General features: G+C 36.7%; 1 protein-coding gene and 1 pseudogene across 11 annotated transcripts in view; one reads left to right on the top strand and one right to left on the bottom strand.

Moving 5' to 3' along the window:
- BCAS3 (BCAS3 microtubule associated cell migration factor) overlaps positions 1-23,313 on the top strand; it is a 457,087-nt gene that overhangs the window by 17,352 nt on the left and 416,422 nt on the right. For all 11 annotated transcript variants that reach the window (XM_036451745.2, XM_036451750.2, XM_036451747.2 and 8 more), the window contains exon 5: positions 2,247-2,353. In XM_036451745.2, the coding sequence (XP_036307638.1) occupies positions 2,247-2,353 (107 nt within the window). The remainder of the gene's footprint in view (positions 1-2,246; positions 2,354-23,313) is intronic.
- On the bottom strand, positions 7,501-8,015 carry LOC118726577 (annotated as a pseudogene).

The following is a 23,313-nucleotide window of genomic DNA, read 5'->3' as shown; positions in this document are numbered from 1 at the left end:
ATAAACAACTCAATCAAGGAATTTAGCTTCTAGAAGGAGAAGAGAGTGATGAAATCAAATACAGGGAGAAGGATATTGTTGCTTTAATTTATTATTTTTATAAATCTTTATATTGTGCAAACATCATGATAAAGAACACAAAATTAAAGAGTAGATCAGTGAAATTTTTGCAAATCCAACAACCCTGTAACCAACATGAAAGGTAACAAAAGGAATATTACTAATTTCCTGGTGATTTTGAATTTTATATAGATAGAATTATTCAATGTAAGGTCTTTTGTGTCTGGCTTATTTTGCTCATTATGTCTGTGAGGTTCATTCATGTTATGGTGTATGGTAGTAGTTCATTCTTTTTTTGTGCTCAAAAGTATTCCATTGTGTCAATATAACACTGTCCATTCTGTTGATGGCCCTTTGCATTGATTGTAGCTTTTGGCTCTTTTCAAATAGTCTTGATATAGATACTCTTATGCATGTCTCTTAGTGCATGTGTGTGTGCTCATGCTTCTAAGGAGCATGTATACCTAGAGTGGAACTGCTGTAAAAGGGTGTGGTATCTTTGACTTGAGTAAGATGTCAAACTGTTTTCCAAAGTGGTTTGTACTAATTAAATTCACCAGCAGTGAATAAGCAATCCATTTGCTCCACATCCTCCCAACACTTGGTTTTGTCATTGTGGTTTTAATTAACATTTCCTTGATTACAGCAAATGAGGTCCAGCCACTTTTCGTGTCTTATTGATCTTTTGAATATCCTCTTTTTGAAATGCTGTTTCATGTCTTGCCTATTTTTCTAATGACTTATCTTTCATATCGATTTTTAATTGTTACATGTACTGGCTGAATCCTTGTGGGGTTATGCTTGTTGCAAGACTTCTCGCATGCTGTGGCTGGCTTTTTTACTCTTGTGGTAAGAGTGGCTCCTGATTAGCAGAAGTTCTTCATTTTAATGTGAAAAATAATGCAGTCGAATTTGTCATGTTATCGGAAAGGGGACCAGTCTCTGAACTGGTCTGCTTAGGCCCTGAACTGGTCTACAGTTGGTAGTGTGTGGGTTCTTGATTTTTTGCAGGAAAAACTTCACAACACGAGTCCAGGTGAATTTTAGAGGACTTTTATTAAAACTGGAGGCAGGGAAATAAGAATAGGCTGGGAGAATCGGCTTAGGCTGGGCTGCTTTGGCTCACTAAGAAGCCAGAGAAAAGGGGGCCCTTTGGGACAGGGTCATAGGGGTTGTCTGGAATTAGTAGCTGCTACCTATTGATGTCCTGGTTGCAAGCCTCATGGAGTTCGTTAGAATTTAGGAGACCCTGCCTATGGGGAAAGAAGTCGGGGGAGGGTTCAGGGGGAGGGGTGGGGGAGGCACAAGCATGCTGCTGGGAGGGAGAGCATGCACTGGACTTTCTGACCTTTCTTTTTTATAAAAAAAATATATATTTTATTGATTTCAGAGAGGAAGGGAGAGGGAAAGAGATAGAAACATCAATGACGGGGAAGAACCTTTGGCTGCCTCCAGCATGTTCCCTTTTGGGGTCGAGCCCACAATCCGGGCACGTGCCTTTGACCTTTCAGTCCACAGGTCGACACTTTATCCATTGAACCAGATCAGCTAGGGCCTGACTTTTTTTTTTTTTTTTTTTTTTAAATATATTTTATTGATTTTTTACAGAGAGGAAGGGAGAGAGATAGAGAGCTAGAAACATCGATGAGAGAGAAACATAGACCAGCTGCCTCTTGCACACCCCCTACCGGGGATGTGCCCACAACCAAGGTACATGCCCTTGCCCGGAATCGAACCTGGGACCCTTCAGTTGGCAGAACGACGCTCTACCACTGAGCCAAATTGGCTTCAGCCTGACCTTCCTTTTGAGGGGTTTAAAGGCTGGGTGTTTAGGGGAAGTCTTAGGGAGGATGTCAATAGAATATTCATCAGCTTTCTGCGGAGGTACCAAAATGAGATTTATTCTCTTTAACTTCATCTGTCCATCATGGATGTGGTTGGCAAATAGCACTAATTGGATTTCTGCTATCTGTTTTCCTGAGTAGGATGACTTAAGCCAGTGGTCGGCAAACTGAGGCTCTCGAGCCATATGCGACAGACACCCCCAGATCTTCTAACACCAGTTCTTCCAACACCAGTTCTTCAAAATAGACTCGCCAGGCCAAAAACTGAGGCATTAAAGAAGTATGTAGCTTTCTTGACTGACACTGTGTCTTTTTAATTCCTGTTATTTAATTCTAATGTAGATACATCAAGAAATCTGGAATTTCATGAAATACACAGTACTGGGAATGAGCCGCCTTTGCTGATTATGATTGGCTACAGTGATGGAATACAGGTCTGGAGCATCCCTGTAAGTATGAAGATGGTTGATTTCCTAAAATACAAGACTTTTGCAGAATGCTAACTGATGGGAAATCTGGTGATACTTTCAGAAAGGTCTCATTCATTTATTTCACAGTAGTTGCTTAAGATACAGTTAGGTGTGCAGCACAGTACAGGGTACAAAGAATAAGGGCCAGAGATGCTATAAGTGATTTTGAAAAGTGGACTAGGAATTGTGGGAATCACTTTGTATGCAAGATCTCAATTTTTGTAATGGTAACTCTATTAGGTAGGTATTATTTTTTCCTCTCATTTTATAAATGATTAAACAGACTTTCAAAGGACTTGTTTTAAAAATTAGCAATCATTTAAGAAAAATCAGTGTTTTAGAATTAGTTTAAACATTCACTTAGTCTCCACTCCCACTCTTAGTTCCCCATTTCCCCTACTTTGAGGCAGCCAGATTTTCTAGTTTCTTATGTATCCTTATAGCTTTATCTTATGCAAAAAATATATAAATATATTTTTCCCACTCCACTCTTTCCTAACAGATAAGAGCAGCATATAAGCTACCCGGGTTTCCTTAATTTATGTAACTTGTACCCTATTACTAAAAAACATAAATGTCTCTTTTTAAAATTAGAAACAATAATTAAAATATGACCTTGAACAAAGCTTATTTTATATGTATGTATCTGTGTATAGTAAATTCCAATTTATCAAAATGTTTTAAATTGCCTAGTAGGGTCCTAATTTTCCTTTTAAATCCTACATATTCCACTTTGGAATGACCAAAAATAAAATGTCCTAAAAGAGGAAAGGCTTGGTAGGATCACCAGATCAGTAAGGTATAGTCAGTATTGCATACTGCAGCTTATACTTATTTACATTCTGGTTTATAGCATGACCTAAATACCACATCTCTTCAGTGGATGGGGGCAGACAGGAGACTTCTATTGTGTGGTCCTTTTGCAGTTGGAGGCTTGGGGCCAATAGAATTTTAATTTGTTCCTTAAAAAAATATATTCACCAAGCTCATTAGAAGCCGTGTGTGTGTGTGTGTGTGTGTGTGTGTGTGTGTGTGTGTTGTGTTGAGTGTTTCAGCTAGAATTCTCCCTGCCTTTTTTGGTTGTGGTTGTTCTTTTGGATAATGTGATTACTACTTAAAATATTTATAAACAGGCATATATTGCTGCAAATTTTATAGGAATCAGGATATTCTTGATTGCAGGATTTTGGTGTCAGTAGTATAAGAATGAAGTAACCAGCATATTGGACTTCATTATTTTTTTAAACATTTTAAGTAAAATGTCTTTGTTCTTTGATAAATCACTTGTGAAGAACTTTGGTCTTCCATCTGATCATATAATTATGTATCATATTGTTAGGTATTTAGGACTTGGGGTTTTTTATTTCTTGCTTTTGAAGACTGGCTTTATTTTGCAGAGGTAGAAGATTCCTGCTGGTATGGCGTGGAATGAGTGTCCTTTTTATTTAGCTTTTTGGGATGCATAGTTGACATTTTCAAAGTCTTGCAACATGGTCTAACAAGTACCATGCCAAAGGCATGGACAAAGGCCTTAAAATCTGGCATTGGTTTTTTTTCTTTCAACCCAGGGAACTATTTCTATGTTGTGATCAGAGGAAAAGATATTGTTAATACAACTCTTGTTAATAGAGACTACCTTTTCATCTATTCCATGGTTTGTTGACAAACTTAAAAGGCAAAGAGGAAGCACAAGCTTTAACAAGAAGGTTGAACCTTGTGTGGTTAGGAGAGTTGACTGGATTGAGCGCATTCCTTTGGCGGTACTCAGGCTGCCCACTTGTTTTGGTTATAATTAGAGACATCACTTTGAATACTCACAAAGGTAACTCATGTTTAGCTCTGAGTAACTTAAGGTCTTCTGAGTAATTTAAATTACTCTTTAAAGTAGTTTTTATGCCCAGGTTCAAATTTTTATTATCTAGTTTTCCTTTTTTTTTTTTTTTTTTTTGACCAGTTGTTTACTATTGCAGTAGTACTAGTATAGCCCTGAAAAACTGTTTCAAAAATTAGGAGGCAGTCTGGATAATAAGCTCCTTCTGATGCATAGATGGAGCTCTTACTGTGTTCAAAGAACTTTATATATACACTATCTCATATACTGTATGCTGTGAGTTAGAAGTTACCCTGTTTTATAGTTGGCAAGGTCACATATCTTACAAGAGGCAGAGTTGGAATTCAACTAAATTCTGACTTCAAATTCAGAATCCATGCTCTAAGAGCTATACTTCATTACTTCCAACAAGTGATTGCAGAAGATATACTATGCAGGTAGTTTGGCAGTTTTAGTTTTCATTGTAAAAGGTTATGATATAGCTTCAAATATTTATCTTTTATAGACTACTGTGACTGTTATGCATTACTCTAACTAAACCCTTCTGAAACTTGTTTATCACTAGTCAGTTATTCAGTAATTATTTAAGTGTTCCCATATGCTAGACAGTGGGGAGCTAATGTTGGTCAAGCTAGAAATAATCCTGGCTCTTAGGGATCTTTGCAGACCATAAATCGCATTTGCCTTTTTAAAATTTTTATTGAATTTATTGGAGTGACATTGGTTAATAAAATTATATAGTTTTCAGGTGTACAATTCTATAATATGTCATCTGTATATTGTATTGTGTGTTTACCAGCCCCAGTCAAGTCTTCCATCACCATTTACCCTCTTCTACACCCTTCCCCAGCCCTCAAGTCTTTACCCTCTTCTACACCCCTCCCCAACCCTCAATTCCCTCTGGTAATTACCATACTGTTGTCTGCATCTAAGAAGGTTTTTTTTTTTTTTCTTTCCTTAATCCCTTCACTTTTTTCATCCAGCCCCCCAATTTTCCAAACACCATTTATTGAATAGACTATTTTTACTACATTTTATGTTCTTGCCTTCTTCATCAAATATTAATAGACCATAAAGGCAAGAGTTTATTTCATGGCTCTTTATTCTGTTTTGTTGATCTGTTTTCATGCCAGTACCATTCTTTTTGATGAGTATAGTCTTGTAGTATATTTGATATCAGGTAGCATGATTCCTCCAGCTTTTGAGTAAGTGTTAGTAAGCAGAACGTCAATGCTGGTCCAAACTAAGCACAGTTTTGCTTCAGTTCTGTAAATTTTATATAAATGTTCCACTTGTGAGTCTTAGATTAAGAAACTAAACATATCTTGGTTAAATATTTTTTAAAAACTGATTTTAGAGATGAACGGAGAGGGAGAGAGTGATAGAAACATCAATGAAGAGAGTGAGTCATTGTTCGGCTGTCTCCTGTCTGCCCCACACTGGGAATCAAGCCCGCAATCTGGGTATGTGCCCTTACTGGGAATTGAATCTCAACCTCCTGGTTCAGAGGTTGGTGCTCAGCCACTGACCCACACTGGCCCTGGTGGTTAAAAATTTTTAAAGATTATCTATATAAGAAGTGCACAAATATGAATGAAGCTTAGACAATGTTCAGGAATATATTAATAGTAGAGTTAGTTCAGAAGCAGAACTATGCAAAAGTATTTCTTCTATTTTCCAATCCCATACTTAGTAGATGAGATGGCTGCAGGAAAATGCCAGTTCTCCTACCTTTCCCAAGCTGTCAGGCCCCTTCTTTCATCATATCTGATCATATCTAATAAAGAGGGAATATGGTAATTGACCATCATGCCCACAGCCAAGGAGGGAATATGCTAATTGACTGCAATACACTCAAAGATGGCGGTGCCCACAACCACAAGATGGCAGCTTCCAGTACCCTCAGCCCTGCCAGGGCAACATGTGAATGGCATGGCATGGCATGGCCTGACCGGCCCCCAGGTGGGTCCGTCTGCTCCAGCTGCCTGCCTCCAGAGTCCCCCAGTTCCCTCAGCCCCCCAGCCACCCAAGGCTGGCCCAAGGCACAGGCAAGTCTCAGATGGTGGCTGCCCAGTGTTCCAGGGCTGGTCCAAGGGGTGCTGGCAAACCTCAGATGTCAGCTGCCTAGATGCCCAGGGCCAGCCCAAGGATGACCAAATGACTGAGCAAGCAGGCTGTGTGGGGTGACCAGGCCAGTGGGGGTGCAGTGCAGTTGGAGGCGACCAGGTCAGCAGGGAGGGGCAGTTAAGGGTGATCAGGTAGGCAGGCAGGTGAGCAATTAGGAGCCAGTGGTGGGTCCTGGATTGGAGAGGGTGCAGGCTGGGCTGAGGGGACCCCCCAAGCATGAATTTTGTGCACCGGGCCTCAAGTGTAATATAAGAAATGATTATTTGTTATGCTGATGTTCTGGATAAACAGACTCTATTTATCAATACATCTATGTCTAACAATGTTATTGCTGCTTTTGGTAATGTATAGACTCTTTTCTTAAAATCTTTAATTTAAAAAAATAAAGTTATACATGTACCTGGACTAAAAACCAAATACTTTTATGGAATTCATATGAAAAGGACAGTATTTCTGTATTCTTCCTTTCTTATAATCTTTATTTCTATTATTGTTATCTTAGTACGTGTTTCAGATATTTGAAAGTAATGTACTTACATTTATTATTTTTTTCTCCTAGTTTTACACATAAGTTGACTTGATGCTGTGAACTACGAGGACTTAATTGGTGTTCATTTATTCAACAGGTCTAGGATAAAATGTCTATTTAGACACAGTCTTTATTTTTATTTATTTTTTTAATTTTTAAAAAAATACATTTTATTGATTTTGTACAGAGAGGAAGGGAGAGAGATAGAGAGCTAGAAACATCGATGAGAGAGAGTCATCGATCAGCTGCCTCTTGCACACCCCCTACTGGGGATATGCCCACAGCCAAGGTACATGCCCTTGACCTGAATCAAACCTGGGTCCCTTCAGTCCCCAAGCCGACGCTCTATCCATTGAGCCAAACCGGTCTCAGCTAGACACAGTCTTTAATAGAGCTAGTAGGAAAGAAGAATTTAAATAAAAGTAGATTATATGCAACTTAAATTGTAATGTAAAGAAAATAATAAAATATTATAATAAGGAAATGGCACAGAAGTTAAGATTTAGCCCAGGGTAAGAGGGAACAGCATACAGTAAAGTCAGAGGCTCTGAGGTAAAGTGTTCTTTTCTCTGTAGTTAGACACTGATTTAGATTTTTAGTCATTGTCGTCGTCTTCATCATCATCATAATCATCATCAGCAGCATAGAATTCTTGTTTATTTTTTCCCATTTATCATGCCATGAATTCATAGGGAATGGGTTCCAGCAGCTCAGGTTCCTTTCCATTAGTTCTCACAAAGTGTGCTTCTCTGGGTGGAGTAGGATCACCCTTCACTTGAACCCAGGTACCTTTCACTTTGGATTCCTTCTTTTTCTGATCATTTTCCTTCACACATTTCAGGAAGCTATCTTGGCTCTTAGAGGCTTATTATGCTCAATATGTACATTAATTCTTTTGGCAAGAATCTTGCCCTCAACTTGCTTTTTCACAATAATGCCCACTGCATGCTGGGTGTCACTGTAGATTTTTTCAGTTTTGTCATGGTAACATTTGTGGGGCGTTCCTTTTTGAACAGTGCCATTCCCTTGATGTCTACAATATCACTTTTTTGTATGTAGAGTTGCATGTATGTGGCCAAAGAAACAACGCCATGTTTTCTAAAAGGCTTGGAGAACATATAGTGGGTACCTCTCCTCTTTCCCTTTGTGTTAATAATTTTGGTTAATTAGTCTGTGGAACCTTGGTCACCTGGAGCCACACTCAGGGTCTACATGGAGGCACTTAAAGAATGTTGACATAAATATCTTTATTATCATATTATTTGGAAAGCTCAATAAATGTAAAAATACTAATGTTTTTCATAGAATTGTCAAATTGCATTCTTGTAAAGCCATGCCATTCATACTCACCTTGTTCATTTGTTCATTCGTTAATGTAGCAAAGATTTATTGCTCTTTACATGCCAGAGCCTGATCAAGGTGTTGGGAAAGCTGAGTATACAAAATCATCCTTTTTATGGACTTGCCATTCTAGATAGGTGGGTTGAAGAGCAGTAGATGATAAACAAGCATGTACCATGCTAGAAGGTGGTAAGTGTTATGGTGGGTGGTTAATGGTGCCATATTATTCAGGGTGGTCTGGGAAAATCTCTCTCAGGGATCCTTTGAGCAAAAGTGAAGAGTCATCCTATAGATATCTGAGAGAGGAACATTCAAAGCCAGTACTCTGTGGTAGAATGTTTTCTTTCTTTTTTATCAAAATTGATTTTTTCTCTCTCGGATTATGTTTTCTATATTCAAGAACAGCAAGGAGGCAATTTATCTAGAGCTAGGTGGACAAGGTTATGAATTGATGCCTGAGAGGTTGTAGTGTGCTAGAAAGAGTTCTGTCAATTATTGTAAGGACTTTAAAAAGTTTCCATAGAGAGCAAAGTTGAAATAGTTTTGTAGTGAAAGCATGTATACCCTCTACTAAGATTGTACCATTAAAATTTTTTTCTGCTGTATTTTAAGTATACCTAAAATCTGGCAGTGGTTTGTAAATTTTCTGTTTATCCATTTTAATCGACACATTTCAGAGTAAATTCCAAACATCAGCATACTTCCCTTTAAGTACTTTTGTGTGTATATTATTAACTGGAGTTTAATATTTGCTTAGTTTTTCTTAGATAAAATTTATACACAAATATTTAAATCTCAATATGTAAATATTGACAAGTGCATATACCTAAATAAATAACCCCAGTCTCTTCAAGATAAAGGACATGATTACTATTCAAGAAATTTCCCTCATATCTATTCCCAATTAGTTTTCTCCCCTACCCCATCCAGAAGCAATCACTCCTCTCAGTATTTCCTAGTATACATTAGATTCTCCTGGTTTAGAGCTTCCTGTACTAATTATAATAATATACAGTATGCACTCTTGTGTAAGGCTTCTTTCTCTCAGCAAAGTGTTTGTGAGATGCAGGCATGTTTCTTATTTCTTTTTATTGCCGTTGTATTCCAGGATATCCATATGCCATAGTTTCCCTTTTTTCTTAATGAAGGGTAATTGGGCTTTCTTTTTTTTTTTTTTTTAATAAATATATATTTTTTATTTTTTACAGAGAGGAAGAGAGAGGGATAGAGAGTTAGAAACATCGATGAGAGAGAAACATCGATCAGCTGCCTCTTGCACACCCCCTACTGGGGATGTGCCCACAACCAGGGTACATGCCCTTGACCAGAATCGAACCTGGACCTTTCAGTCCATAGGCTAATGCTCTATCCACTGAGCCAAACCGGTTTCGGCGGTAGTTGGGCTTTTGGTAACTTTTACCTATTATGAACAAGCTGCTGTGAAGATTTTCTTCAAGTCTTTTTGTAAAACACGGGTGTTCATTTCTCTTAGATAAAGACCTCATAAGGTAGCAATGTGGTTAGTTTTATAACAAACTTCCAAACCTTTCCCCAAAGCATTTGTAGCATTTGCATTTTCCCTAGCAATATGTGAGTTGCTCAATATCCTTGCCAAAGTCAGTTGCTCATCTGTTGATACCTTGTAGTTTTAGTTAGTATTTCTCTGATGACTGATAAGGCTGAGCACTTTTGCATGTATTTGTTGGCCATTTGAATATCTTTAGGAATTTTTTGTACTAATATATATATATATATTACCATTAAAAGGTTGAATTGTAGAAACGACTTGGAAGACTTTGAACAGGGAGAAACAGCCATGGCTCTTGTGAAAAATAGGAAAGATGATAAGGAGCAGAATTGGGTGGGAAGATAATGAGTTTAACTTTAAATTGGTTAGTGCAATGTCTGTTACTGTATACAACAAGGTAAGTACAGAATATGAGCATAAGCTTTTAGAAACCCATAGTGATTTGCCAGTTGCACAGCATCCAAACATGTGTTTGTAGTTTACAGAAGTATCTGTTTGTGACAGAGTGGAAATAAATGAAAATATTTGAGCCTTTATAACATGGTTTGACAAGCACTATCAACAGGGGATCCAATGTAGGATGAGTTGTTATTGACAATGAGTATGTTTTAGACATTGTGCTGTCATGTATTATTTCACTTACTACAAATAACATACCTATGATCATCAGCATGCATTTTAGTGGTTGTCCTCTCTCCATGGACATGGAGTGAGATGTAAAAATTGCGAGGAAGAAATTTGAAGTGCAAGTTGAGGGGTTGAATATTAATCTATCAATCAGTATGAACTCATTAAAAATGTAACAGAGTAACATTCCCAAATCCATATTTAATAAAGATAGATTTTGCAGTGGCAAAAGGATTAATAAACCAAAAAGAGAAAGAAAAGATTATAAAGTCAGTTAGGAGTCAGTTGCAACAGTATCTAAATGTGAGATGTTGAGAGCCTTAACTTAGTTTGTTATTATTGTAACTAATAAAACATTCAGAAGGGAAGAGTCAAAGACGTTTGTAAATCTTGACCTGGGACTAGTGGTCTCTGGTACGAAATGTGACCATAGTTTTAGAAGAAATAGAATTTGATTACTAGACTTAGGTTAAAATTATATAAGGCAGTTGAGTCATTGTATGCTTTAAAAAAAGTAATTTTAAATATATATTTTATTGATTTTGTACAGAGAGGAAGGGAGAGGGATACAGAGTTAGAAACATTGATGAGAGAGAGTCATCGATCAGCTGCCTCTTGCACACCCCCTACTGGGGATATGCCCGCAGCCAAGGTACATGCCCTTGACCGGAATCGAACCCGGGACCTTTCAGTCCCCAACCCGACGCTCTATCCATTGAGCCAAACCGGTTTTGGCTAAAAAAAGTAATTTTATATCCCTTTTTTTTTGTGAGTTACTAATCAATAAATGAAATGAAGTTGTATCAAAACAATTCAATAAGGCAAAAATTGCACTATAATAACTAATATTAAAGTATTATTTAAAAATTTTGATGGACAAGAAACCCAAGATAGTACCTTGTAAAAGCTATGATATATTTTTGCTGTGTTTAAATGGCTACTTAGCTTTTTTATCATACATGGAAATGATTAATATATTTAAAAAACTTGAAAATGTATATATTTATTTCTTCTAGTCACCTAGAAGAAAACAGTTGCATTGTAGAAACTGTATTATAGATTCAATAAGTTAACATTTGGAGTGTTTTCTTGGAACTTTGAATTTATATCAGGGATGTAACACTAGGTGTCGCTAACACATTGAGCTAAGAGAAGAGAAGCTGTTTCAACCCTTGAAAGGAAATATTTACCCTAAAGCTTTTAATGTAACTTTTACACTAAAAGCTTTAGAGAAAATATGCAAAGGCATATTAGACTAAAACATGCAATTAATCTATTATTTATAAAAGTTGGGTGCCAGTCGACCTTGCCATGTTAAGATTGCTAACCTGGAAACCATTTTATGGGTTTCTTTTGGGAGCAATCAGTGATTTGGGTAACTGGCAAACTGAAAAAGTTTGAATATGAACCCCAATGAAAAAATGACCTTTGTTGAGAATAGCACTTTATTTTGTTTGGTCCAGCTTCTTGTTACTGAAAATAGACTTAATGGATGGTTCTTTAGTCATCTGCAGGAGATGACTGTCATGAAGTGCATAAAGGTAGAAATGAAAAATAATATTGAAATAACTTCTGGAATCCACCCATTTTTGTGGAGAAAATACTTTTTTCTAGAGTGTTTCTTAAGCTGTCACTTTAGAGAGGTCTTAAAAAGATTAAGCATCAAAAGTTTAATCTTACTTTATATACCCCTAACCTTAAATTATGTTTTAATAGTGGCATGGTATGCCTTTTGTTGATTTAGTACAGGCAGTCTGCTTTAAATGAGTTTGATATTTATCACTGTAAAGTGGAATCTTTCTTATATGAATTGTTTTTGATGTTTTCCTACTCTAAAACAAATATTCTTTGGACACAAGCTGAGGGAGGCAGTTTAATCTGGGAAGGCAGTTTTTTCTTTTGTTATGAAATAACTTGAATATATTGTGTAAGTTCACAGATCTTAAGGATACAAGATTGAATTTGTATAACTCTATGTAACCTTCTATACACCACTCAAATTGAGATACAGGATGTTTCTAGAAACTCAGAAGATTCCCTCATGCCACTTCCCTGTAGATGCTGGCCTCTTGGTGCCTTTCAGTAATCACTGATCTGACTTCTATCATCAGAGATTAGTTTTTTTCTAGTCTTGAACTTCATTAAGAAAATATGGTTGTAGATAATACAGTCTGTATTCTTTTAGGTCTGGCTTCCTTCTCTTAGTATAGCTATGAGATTCTTTCATGTTATTGCATGTAGTAGTAATGCGTTCTTATTCTTGCTGTGTTGTATTTTATCATGAATACAGGCATTTTTTGAAAAATCTATTATACAACGAATAGAAAAATATTTATTGTTTCCAGCTTTTGAGTAATCTGAATAAAGCTGCTATGAACATTCTTGTATGTTTCTTGGTGGACATATACACCCATTTCTCTTGGAGATAAACCAAAGAATAGATTTGCTGTTTCATACTGTGGTGTATGTTTCACTGTAGTAGGTTATTGCAAAAGAGTTTTCCAAAGTGGTTGATCAATATATATGAAAGTTTCATTTTCTCCACGTTCTCACTCTTTTGGGATTGTGCCTTAAATCTGAATCATTCCGGTAGGTATGTGATTGTATCTCATGGTGGAGTTTTTATTTCACAGTAATTTCAAATGATCTGAAAATTTTATTAGTACAATAGTATACAGAACTCTTGTTCCCTATTAGCCAGATTTAGAATTATGGAGATTTTGCTTCATTTGCTTTATCATTCTCTCAATTTGTGCAGATTTTTTTCTGAACCATTTACACATTGTTGAAATCATGTCCCCTTTTTCCCTAAATAATTCAGTATATATTTACTAAACATAAGCACATAACATTATTATTAAAAACAGCACATTTAAATTTGTTATAAAACTATTATGTAATCCACAGTCTATTTTCTGATTTTTATCATTTGTCTTAATAGTCTCCTTTATAGGCATTCTTATATTTTTACCTTCCTAATGACTTTTGATGAAATAAATCAGATTCAGATTTTAAGTGTTTTACATATTGTTAATGCTTTGTGTATTTTTTCCCCCCCCTAAGGACATGAAGATATTCTCCTTTGTTTTCTGTTAGAAGGTTGTTGTTATTTATTTTAACTTTATGATCTGTTTGAAATAATTTTTTGTATGTATGGTTGAGATAGCAGTCAAGGCTTTTTTAAGGTTAAAATATTAATAAAAAATGATAACTAACTTATGCAGTATCATTTCCTGAAAACAACAATAGCAACACCACCATCATTCCCGGTCCCCCAGCCCCTACTTAATTGCAGTAATGCCATATACGTACAGGTTGATTTTGCTGTGTCTGTTTTTGTTTTTTCTTTGGCTTATTTTTTAATTGACTTAAAATATTTTTATTTAGAAATAATTATAGACTCATGGGAAGTTACAGAATATTATTTAGAGTCCTGTGTACCCTCCCCACAGTTTCCCCAAAGGTGACATCTTATGTAAACTCTTAAAAAAAATATTGATTTTTTACAGAGAGGAAGGGAGAGGGATAACAGTTAGAAATATCAATGAGAGAGAATCATTGACCAACTGCCTTCTACATACCCCCCACTGGGGATGTGCCCACAACCAATGTACATGCCCTTGACTGGAATCGAACCTAGGACCTTTCAGTCCACAAACTGACTCTCTTCCACTGAGCCAAACCGGTTTTGGCTTATGTAAACTCTTAGTACAATATTAAAACCAGGAAACAGCTTATTGTGAGTAATCAGTTGTCTCATTTTTCTGAGAAGAGTGAGATAACAGAAAACATTAGTTTTCTGGAGAATTTTAAAAGAAATTCAAACTACTATTACTATTTTCTAAATTGTGCTCATATTCATTTCAATGTTTAAACTTTGGACATAGGACCAAGTGAATTAAATGAAAAATAAATTTCTGATTTCCCAATTTTTGATTCACTTTGCCTGTGTGTTCCAGTGCTTTCTGGGAATCTTGATTTTTATATGAGCAGCTGGGAGAATTCTTTGTAAGCCTCCCTAGAACTGTGATGATGCCCCCCCCCCCCTTTTTTTTTTTTTTGAAGCTGGAGACAGTGAAATAAGGAAGGGCCTAGGATAGAAGCAACAGGAGAGTAGGCAGGGCTACTTTGGCTCTAGAAACATGGATGAGAAGTGAACCAAAGGGGAGCTGCTGTCAGCTCACTGGAGAGTCAGAAAAGGGCAAGTTGGGGACAGGTATGGGGGTTAGCCCTGACACTGCCCTTTGCTCCCCTGGTTGCAAGTCTTGTGGGGATCCTTAGGGTTTAGGAGATGCAATCAAGAAGAGAGGGGGAAGGGGAAGGTACTGGGTCCTTTGGTTTGAGGGTTTTAAAGGCTGGGAGTTTAGGGGAGATGTGTGATCTTGTCTTAATGGTGTTTGTATCTCTTGTGCTATAATTACATTGTCTGACGTATCTCTTGTGCCAGCTACATTGTATATGCATATGTTTGTTTGTGTATATTACATATGTGTGTATATGTGCTTATATCTTTAATACATTTGTTTTAGGATCTCAACATTTTGCTGAATATTTTCATCTAACTGTGCTAGAGACTCAGTTTCAGAAAAGATCCATACTAAGCTTTGTAATCTCTTGTTGTTTGCTGTCATTCCATCACATTTGCAATCTATCCCTTCCCAAAATCTCTGTTTTCAGTAATTAATAGCACCATAATTTTTCCACTCAGCAACACTGAAACTTTAGGTTTTATGCCAAGTGTTAGGAGATACAATTGTAACTTAAGACCTTAAGGAGATTATATCCTGCTTGTGCAAAATGTCACTACATAATTGCAGTCTTGTGTCAGTGCTTCTCAAATGGAAGTGATTTTGCCCCCAGGGACATCTGGCTATGTCTGCAGATACATTTTGTTGTCAACAATTTGGGGTTGCTACTGGCATCTAGTGGGTAAAAGACAGAGAGGCTGTTAAGGATCTTACAGTGTTACAGGACAGCCTCTCTCAAGGAAGAATTGTCCAGCCCAAAAGTCAGTAAGTAGTGCTAAGGTTGAGATACCGTAGCCTATGAGATTAATGTTACCAGGGAGGTATGAATAGATTGCTGTAGAGCTTTGAGGAGTGATGGGATGCCTGGGGAAATTTTGACACTTGTGCTGCCTAGTGAAGTTTCACAATAATATAAATAGTATCTATAATTTAAATAATCAAAATATACTATGCATTATTTTAGGCACATTTTGTACCTATTGTTTATTCTGTCATTTAAATTTTTTCTTTATTTATTTATTTTCATTTATTTGTTAATCCTCACCCGAGGATATTTTTTCATTGACATTTAGGGAAAGTGGAAGAGAGAGGGAAAGACAGAGAAAAACATAGATATGAGAGAAAACACATTAATTGGATGCCTCCTGCCCGAGCCCTTACTAGGACAGGTGGGGGAGGAGCCCGCAACCAAGGTCCATGCCCTTGATGGGAATTGAACCCGGGGCCCTTTGGCCCATAAGCCAGTGCTCTACCCACTAAGCCAAACCAGCTAGTTATTCTGTCATTTTTACTAGTTGATGGTATTCCCATTTTACAGATGAAAAAATTAAAACATATTTAAGCAGTTAAACTTTGGTAGATACTGTTTAAAAAAATAGAATTTATTTTTTAGGACAGTTTTAGACTCATAACAAAATTGTACGGGAAGTACAGAAAGTTCCCATGTATATCTCCTGCCTCCACAAACACACAGCCTCTCTACTGTCAACATTCCACATCGAAGTGGTACATTTGATATATTTGATAAACCTACACTGACGCATTATCACTCAAAGTCCAACAGTTACTTTAGGGTTCACTTTTGACGTTGTGCTTTTATGCATTTTGACAACTGTTTAAGAACATGTATGCACCATCATGGTATCGTAAAGAGTCTCAGTGCCCAAAGTATCTTCTGTGTTCTGCCTATTCACTGCTCTAAAAATTCTTTGTACTTCCTCTCCCTAATTTCTGGCAGCCACTGATCTTTTCAGTGTCTATACAGTTTTGCATTTACAATATGTCATATATGTGGTTGAGATCATACAGATTGACTTCTTTCACTAGTAATATGCAATTAAATTTCTCCATGTCTTTTCATGGCTTGATAGTTAATTTCTTTTTTTTTAAATATATTTTTTTATTGATTTTTTTTACATCCATGAGAGAGAAACATCAATCAGCTGCCTCCTGCACACCCCCACTGGGGATGTGCCCGCAGCCAAGGTACATGCCCTTGACCGGAATTGATCCTGGGACCTTTCAGTCCACAGGCTGATGCTCTATCTACTGAGCCAAACCGGTTTGGCACTTCATTTCTTTTTAGTGCTGAATAATATTCCACTATCTGATTCATCATAGTTTATTTATGAAATAGATTTTTAAAAATTGTTGACATGCCATAAAATATACAAATTTCAAGTCTATAGTTTGATAACTGTGTGTGTGTTTGTGTGTGTTTACGTATTATGCAAGGTGTACACATACATAAATAAATGAAAAATATTCTTACTGAGAAAGTTCCTCAAGCAGTATTCTCCCTATTTTTAGGTCAGGTAATCACTATTCTGACCATAGATTAATTTTGTCTGTATTGAACTTCACAGAAATAGTGGAATACACATTATGTATTCACTTCTGCTTTTTGTAATTTAAAAAATATATTTTATTGTTTTCAGAAAGAAAGGGGAAAGGAGGGAGAGAGAGAGAAACATCAATGACGAGAGAGAATCATTGATCGGCTGCCTCCTGCATGCCCCACACTGGAGATGAGCCCGCAACCCGAGCATATGCTCTGATAGAAAATTGAACTGTGACCTCCTGGTTCATAGGTTCACACTCAACCACTGAGTTATGCTGTCTGGGCCTCATTGTAATTTTTACATTTATCTATGTTGTTACATGTTGTGGTAGTTTGTATTTTTATTACTGTGTTTTGTTGTACTGATTGAATATATCACAGTTTGTTTAGCTATTCTTTTTTGTTTTGTTTTGTTTACAAATCCTCATCTGGGGATATTTTCCCATTGATTTTTAGATAGAGTGCTAGGGAGGGGGAGAGACACACAGAGAACAATATCTATGTGAGAGAGACACATCAGTTGGTTGCCTCCTGCACAAGCCCTGACCAGGGCTGGGATCCAGCCTGAAACCTGGATATGTGCCCCCGTCTGCAGGCTCTGTCTACTACTGAGTCAATCCGATTAGAGCTGTTTAGCTATTCTCTTAATGGGCATTTGTGTTTTCGGCTCTCCGTTACAGTGAATAAAGCTCCAATGAACATAATATTAGATACACCTACTGTATTTTTGAGTAAGTATCTAGGAATAGAATTGCTGGGTTGTAGGTTAGGCATATATTTAACTTTACTAGAAATTGTCTAGAGTTTTCCAAAGAGATTGTAGCATTATATTCTTCTGTCTGCAATATCAGATATATTTGCTCCGCTACCTGCCACAATGGTTGTTGTCAGTCTTTTTAATTTTTTAAAAATATATTTTATTGATTTTTTGCAGAGAGGAAGGGAGAGAGATAGAGAGCTAGAAACATCGATGAGAGAGAAACATCGACCAGCTGCCTCCTGCACCCTCCTCACGGGGGATGTGCCTGCAACCAATGTACATGACCTTGACCGGAATCGAACCTGGGACCCTTCAGTCCACAGACCGACGCTCTACCACTGAGCCAAACCGGTTTCAGCAATCTTTTTAATTTTTAGTCATTTTCTCAATCTTAAAAGTTAGTACATCTATTTTATATCATCCATTCCTCCTTGGTTAGATATCTATTATTACAAAACTAACTTCAATCAATGGATCATATCAGGATAGATTTAGAATCCCAATAATACGTGACAAACTCAGTCTTCTAAAAGTGGAAGAAGGCTATAAGGCAGTATTGGCTTATCTGTAGCACTGTTTTCTCTCTTTCTCTTTTCAACTGGACACATTCGGCACAAAATAAAATAACAAGTTAAAGGGAATCCAGTTTGTGTCTGAGTGATTATGAAGTGTTTATGACAGCTGCTAGGCTGACACTCTCCGTAATGGTGTTACATTGACTTCTGAACACCTTCCAGTCTGCCTCCAGGCGTGCGTGTCTGTGTAGTCTGAGAGGTTTTGCATTAACATCTACCCCGAGTAAGATCTTTTGACTACAGAAGTGTTACTTGCAAATGGAAGATACCATTAGGGCTGCTTCAAAGCTCGGAATGGTATTTGGATTGGTGGTGCTGAAGTAATGGCTGGTGTTTTGAAGTGTAATGTCTAAATCTGTGTTGCATAACTGGAGGACCGTGTGAGTTTAAACTGTTTTTCTTTGATCTTTTTTAAAAAAAATCAGGCTGAAGGGGAAAGGTTAAAGTCGACTTAAAATACTCCTCTCTGTGTGCAAAAATTTGGGAGTATGAAATTTGCGGTTACAGGTCCATTCATTATATTTGCGTTCTGCTCTTTTCATATTGTTCTTGAAACACACTTCCTTCTTGTCTCAAGTTTTGTATTTTGAACTTGGTGTCAAGACCAAAATATCCACTCAGTTGCCGTCTGATTTATGTGGTTAGCAAATATCTGTTGTATAAGTTGTTAGCCCTAACAAGCATGCACTTTAAGTGGTTTTTGTGGTTTGCCCCCTTTTTTTTTCCTTGACAGCATACAGAGCAGGTTATAGAGATATTGACACTCTAACCTGATCATTTGTGGTTAGGTAGGCAAAAATAAAACAAAAACCCTGTCCCCTGGTTTCTCAATAATTTTGGGAGCTTTCAAAATAATTACTTTTTACTGTTAGGAATACTTTCCTCAAACTGTGCTATCTTAAGTTTTTGAAATTGTTGGAGCAGAGCTGTAATATGGAAAATAAACCCCTGGCAGCGAGACTTTTCTCTATCGAAAAAAATAAAGGCCCAAGTTTAAAAATGGTTTTGAATACAGTGTATAAATAGGAGATTCTGATGCTTCTCTGGCCAATTTTTTGAAATATTTTTCTTTGTTTATGTCTAAACTGAAAATATATCACTGAATTGGCTCACAGGGTGCCTTTTGAGAGAGACTATCAGTCTTATTAGAGAGTGCTTTGTGGTTATGATTGCCACACACGTAGATAGGTGAGGTCTTTTTGTTGCTTAGTAACTTAATATGTAAGTATAAGATGGTATCCCCACCCCTTCCTCTATCTCTTTTTTTTTAACTTTTATCTCTTCTCCCTAATTAAGAAAATTATTCTTGTGATTTTTAAGTTAAAGTAATGAAAAAGTCTTTTTAAGGAACTTCATTAGTTCATTTGTGTTGTCTGTATGATTAATACATGTGAAACAGCAGAGTGGTAACTACTATTATATACTTGTATATTTAATTACTGGTAGGATAAGTGAGGTTTTTTTGCTTTAGTGTCTGAATTCCTTAGTCTAAGGCCTCATTGTCTATTCATTCATATATATATATATATATATATATATATATATATATATATATAATTTTTTTAAAAAAATAAATGTTATTGACTTTTTGCAGAGAGGAAGGGAGAGAGATAGAGAGCTAGAAACGTCAATGAGAGAGAAACATCGACCAGCTGCCTCTTGCACACCCCCTACCGGGGATGTGCCCGCAACCAATGTACATGCCCTTAACTGGAATCGAACCTGGGACCTTTCAGTCCGCAGACCAATGCTCTACCACTGAGCCAAACCGGTCTTGGCCCTTCCATATATTTTTACCCTTTATCCCTATTTTGGGGGGCAGTGATATCAGGGAATGTTAAAAAAATTTACATAGAGCATGGGGCAAAAATAGATTTATATTGTAGTTCATAAGGAAAATAATGCAATAATTAATATATAATACAAGAATAAATCTTTTTTTTGCATATTCATATCTGTAAACTTTCTTTTGCTCCACTTGTATATATTATTTTTAAAGCAGTTATTTTTACATAAAAATTGAGTGAGAAACTGGCTAGGGCTAAATTATCTTTTTAAGGAAGTTCTTTTCAGTTATGTTTGTATGATTAGTACATGTAAAACAATTAGAAAAGATTGATAACTACATTTGTCTATTTAAGTGGGCTGCTTTTACATCACTGTTGGTAAGAAAACCTGTTGCAGGTAAAAACATTATATTAACACCTGAAGGTTGGAATGAGCGTGGGGTATTTGTAAGAGACGCAGAGACGCAGAGAGACTGCCTTGGTCTTGAGGCTGGAGTGTGAAGGTAAGTGTGATAGAAACTGCTGTCCAGATGGGGTGCTGTTGACCGTCTAGTAGTAGTCCTTTCCTCAAGAGCGGTAAAGCATAGGAAGGAACATATTGATGGGTTCCAGAATGAGTTGTAACAAAGTGTGTTTTCTGATATGGAATTAACTAATTTCCAGGCATTAAATATTAACATGCTTTGAGAACAGTGGGGCAATGGCAAATTATACTAAATACCATTGAGACAGGATAATCAGACTCAATCATTTACTTATCAGTTCATTCATTCAACAAGTATCTTCTTGATTTAACTGTTTTTTTTAGTGCCAACTATGTGTTATGTATTTTAAATACACACTTTAACGCAGCTACCTTGTTAGATAGATATGTCATCACCCCTATTTTAAAAGCCAAACTCAAAGTTAGCAACTTTGTATAGTTAATAAACATAAGTCAAATTTATTAACTGTTAGAATCATTGATGTTGTTGCTGTGTGATATTTGTAACTGATGATCTGGCATGTTGTACATACTTGGCATTGTTGCCATAGGTCATTATCTTTTGGGCGGGGGGCGGGGATAAAAAAAAACTTCCAGGGATCTTCCCTGTTGATTGCTTTTACTCCTTTAGAATTCTTAGGTGAACCAGAACCATTACTTGTCTGGAGAACCCGAGGATATGTTTATTGATTTTAGAGAGAGAGGAAAGGAGAGAGAGAGAGTGAAACATTGATGCATTTCCCTCCCCCACAATCTAAATATGTGCCCTGACAGGGAATTGAACCAGCAATCTTTTTGGTTCACTATATGATGCTCAAACTAACTTAGCTACACCGGCCAAAATGACATGGGGGATATATATATATATATATATATATATATATATATATATATATATATATTTATATTTTATTGATTTTTTTACAGAGAGGAAGAGAGAGGGAAAGAGAGTTAGAAACGTCAATGAGAGAGAGACATCGATCAGCTGCCTTCTGCACACCCCCCACTGGGGATGTGCCCGCAACCAAGGCACATGCTCTTGACCAGAATCAACCTGGGACCTTTCAGTCCAGAGGCCGACGCTCTATCCACTGAGCCAAACCAGTTTCGGCATGAAAAATATTTTAGACTGAAATTCAGGATATGCTAAGATATACATGAGGAATTCTTTTTCTGTTGTCTTTCATGTCTGGTGGCTTAGTGTTTTTTTTTTTTTTTTAATATATTTTATTGATTTTATACAGAGAGGAAAGGAGAGAGAGAGCTAGAAACATCGATGAGAGAGAGTCATCGATCAGCTGCCTCTTGCACACCCCCTTCTGGGGATATGCCCGCAACCAAGGTACATGCCCTTGACTGGAATCGAACCCGGGACCCTTCAGTCCCTAAGCTGACCCGCTATCCATTGAGCCAAACCAGTCCCGGCTGGCTTAGTGTTTTAATTCATATTTCCAGCCTAGAAATTATTTTCTACATCAAATGTAGCCATTTTGAAAAATAGGTAAATCAATATATTTTTTTCTTCTTTTAAAGAATAAAGCTTGTTATAGTGCTTATGAAGAAAAGGAACTACTAATCATTATACTTTGTGTTTGAACTGCTTGAGTTATAGGGAAATATAGTGATATTTGTATGTTTCCTCTTTTTAGCAGTACCTGAATTTTCTTTGAATATTTGTGTGATTTTTTACAAATCAATAATGTTTTTTACTTCAAGGGATGGCATTTTGGTGTTTGCCAACCAACTATTTGTTCTTATTTGGGTGGAAAGATTTCTCATGATTAGATTTGGAATTAAGTAGGAATTCGATTAAGTATAAAAAGCTTTACCTTTTTCTAGAACTGCTATACTGAGTTCTTGAATCTCATTCATATTCTGTACTATTTATCATACAAATCTCTGGAAGACAAGAGTCCATTAGGACAAATGTTTCACATCACTTGCCCTAATGGAGGGCTTCTATAAAAAAGACGGTCTCTACATTTAGTTTGAGGCAGCATTGCTTTTCCAGAGACTGATTTATACTTTTTCCCCCATCATGAGCAACCATTTAAATCTATCTATCTATATATTTTTAAGAATCAGGCAACTGTATTGAGCAATAGACTTTAATACTCAGTCATTCATGAAGTAGTGTAACTAAATTCCAATAAGAATTTGACCAGTGTTTAAATTTCAACCGAAGGACTTATATACATGCATATAAGTACAACCAATGGACACAAAACTCTGGGGGGGGCAATGTTAAAATATGTACACAGATAATAATTTAATAAAATTGAAAGGTTCACACACAAAAAAATTCCAATAAGAATTAAAAGCAATCTTCTTAGTCATGAAGAAACTGCAAATTAAACCACAGTGTAACTCCCACCCACCAGAATGGTTGACACTACCTGTTGGAGAAGATGTGGAGCAGGCAGAACCTTATTTTTAAAAAAAAGTTTTGATTTCAGAGAGAAAGGGAGAGGGAGTCAGATTGGCTGCCTCCTGCATGCCCCACATTGTGGATCTAGTCCGCAAGCTGGGCATGTGCCCTGACCTGGTTCACAGATTGATGCTCAACCACTGAGCAGCTGCGGCTGGGCTATTGTCTTATCTTTTTTTTCCTTCCTGTTTTAACCTGAAATAATTTTGTTGGTATTTGAATTGCATTCAGACAATTCCATTGCCCAGCAGACAATTTATTTTCAAAAAGTAAACAAGTATTTCCTTGAAACCACAAAATTCTCTTTCTGGATTATCATAGTACAAAAGCCCTT

Source organism: Pipistrellus kuhlii, unplaced genomic scaffold (genome assembly GCF_014108245.1).
Source record: "Pipistrellus kuhlii isolate mPipKuh1 unplaced genomic scaffold, mPipKuh1.p scaffold_m20_p_22, whole genome shotgun sequence".
Classification (NCBI taxonomy): Eukaryota; Metazoa; Chordata; class Mammalia; order Chiroptera; family Vespertilionidae; genus Pipistrellus; species Pipistrellus kuhlii.
This window is presented reverse-complemented; position numbering and strand designations above follow the sequence as displayed.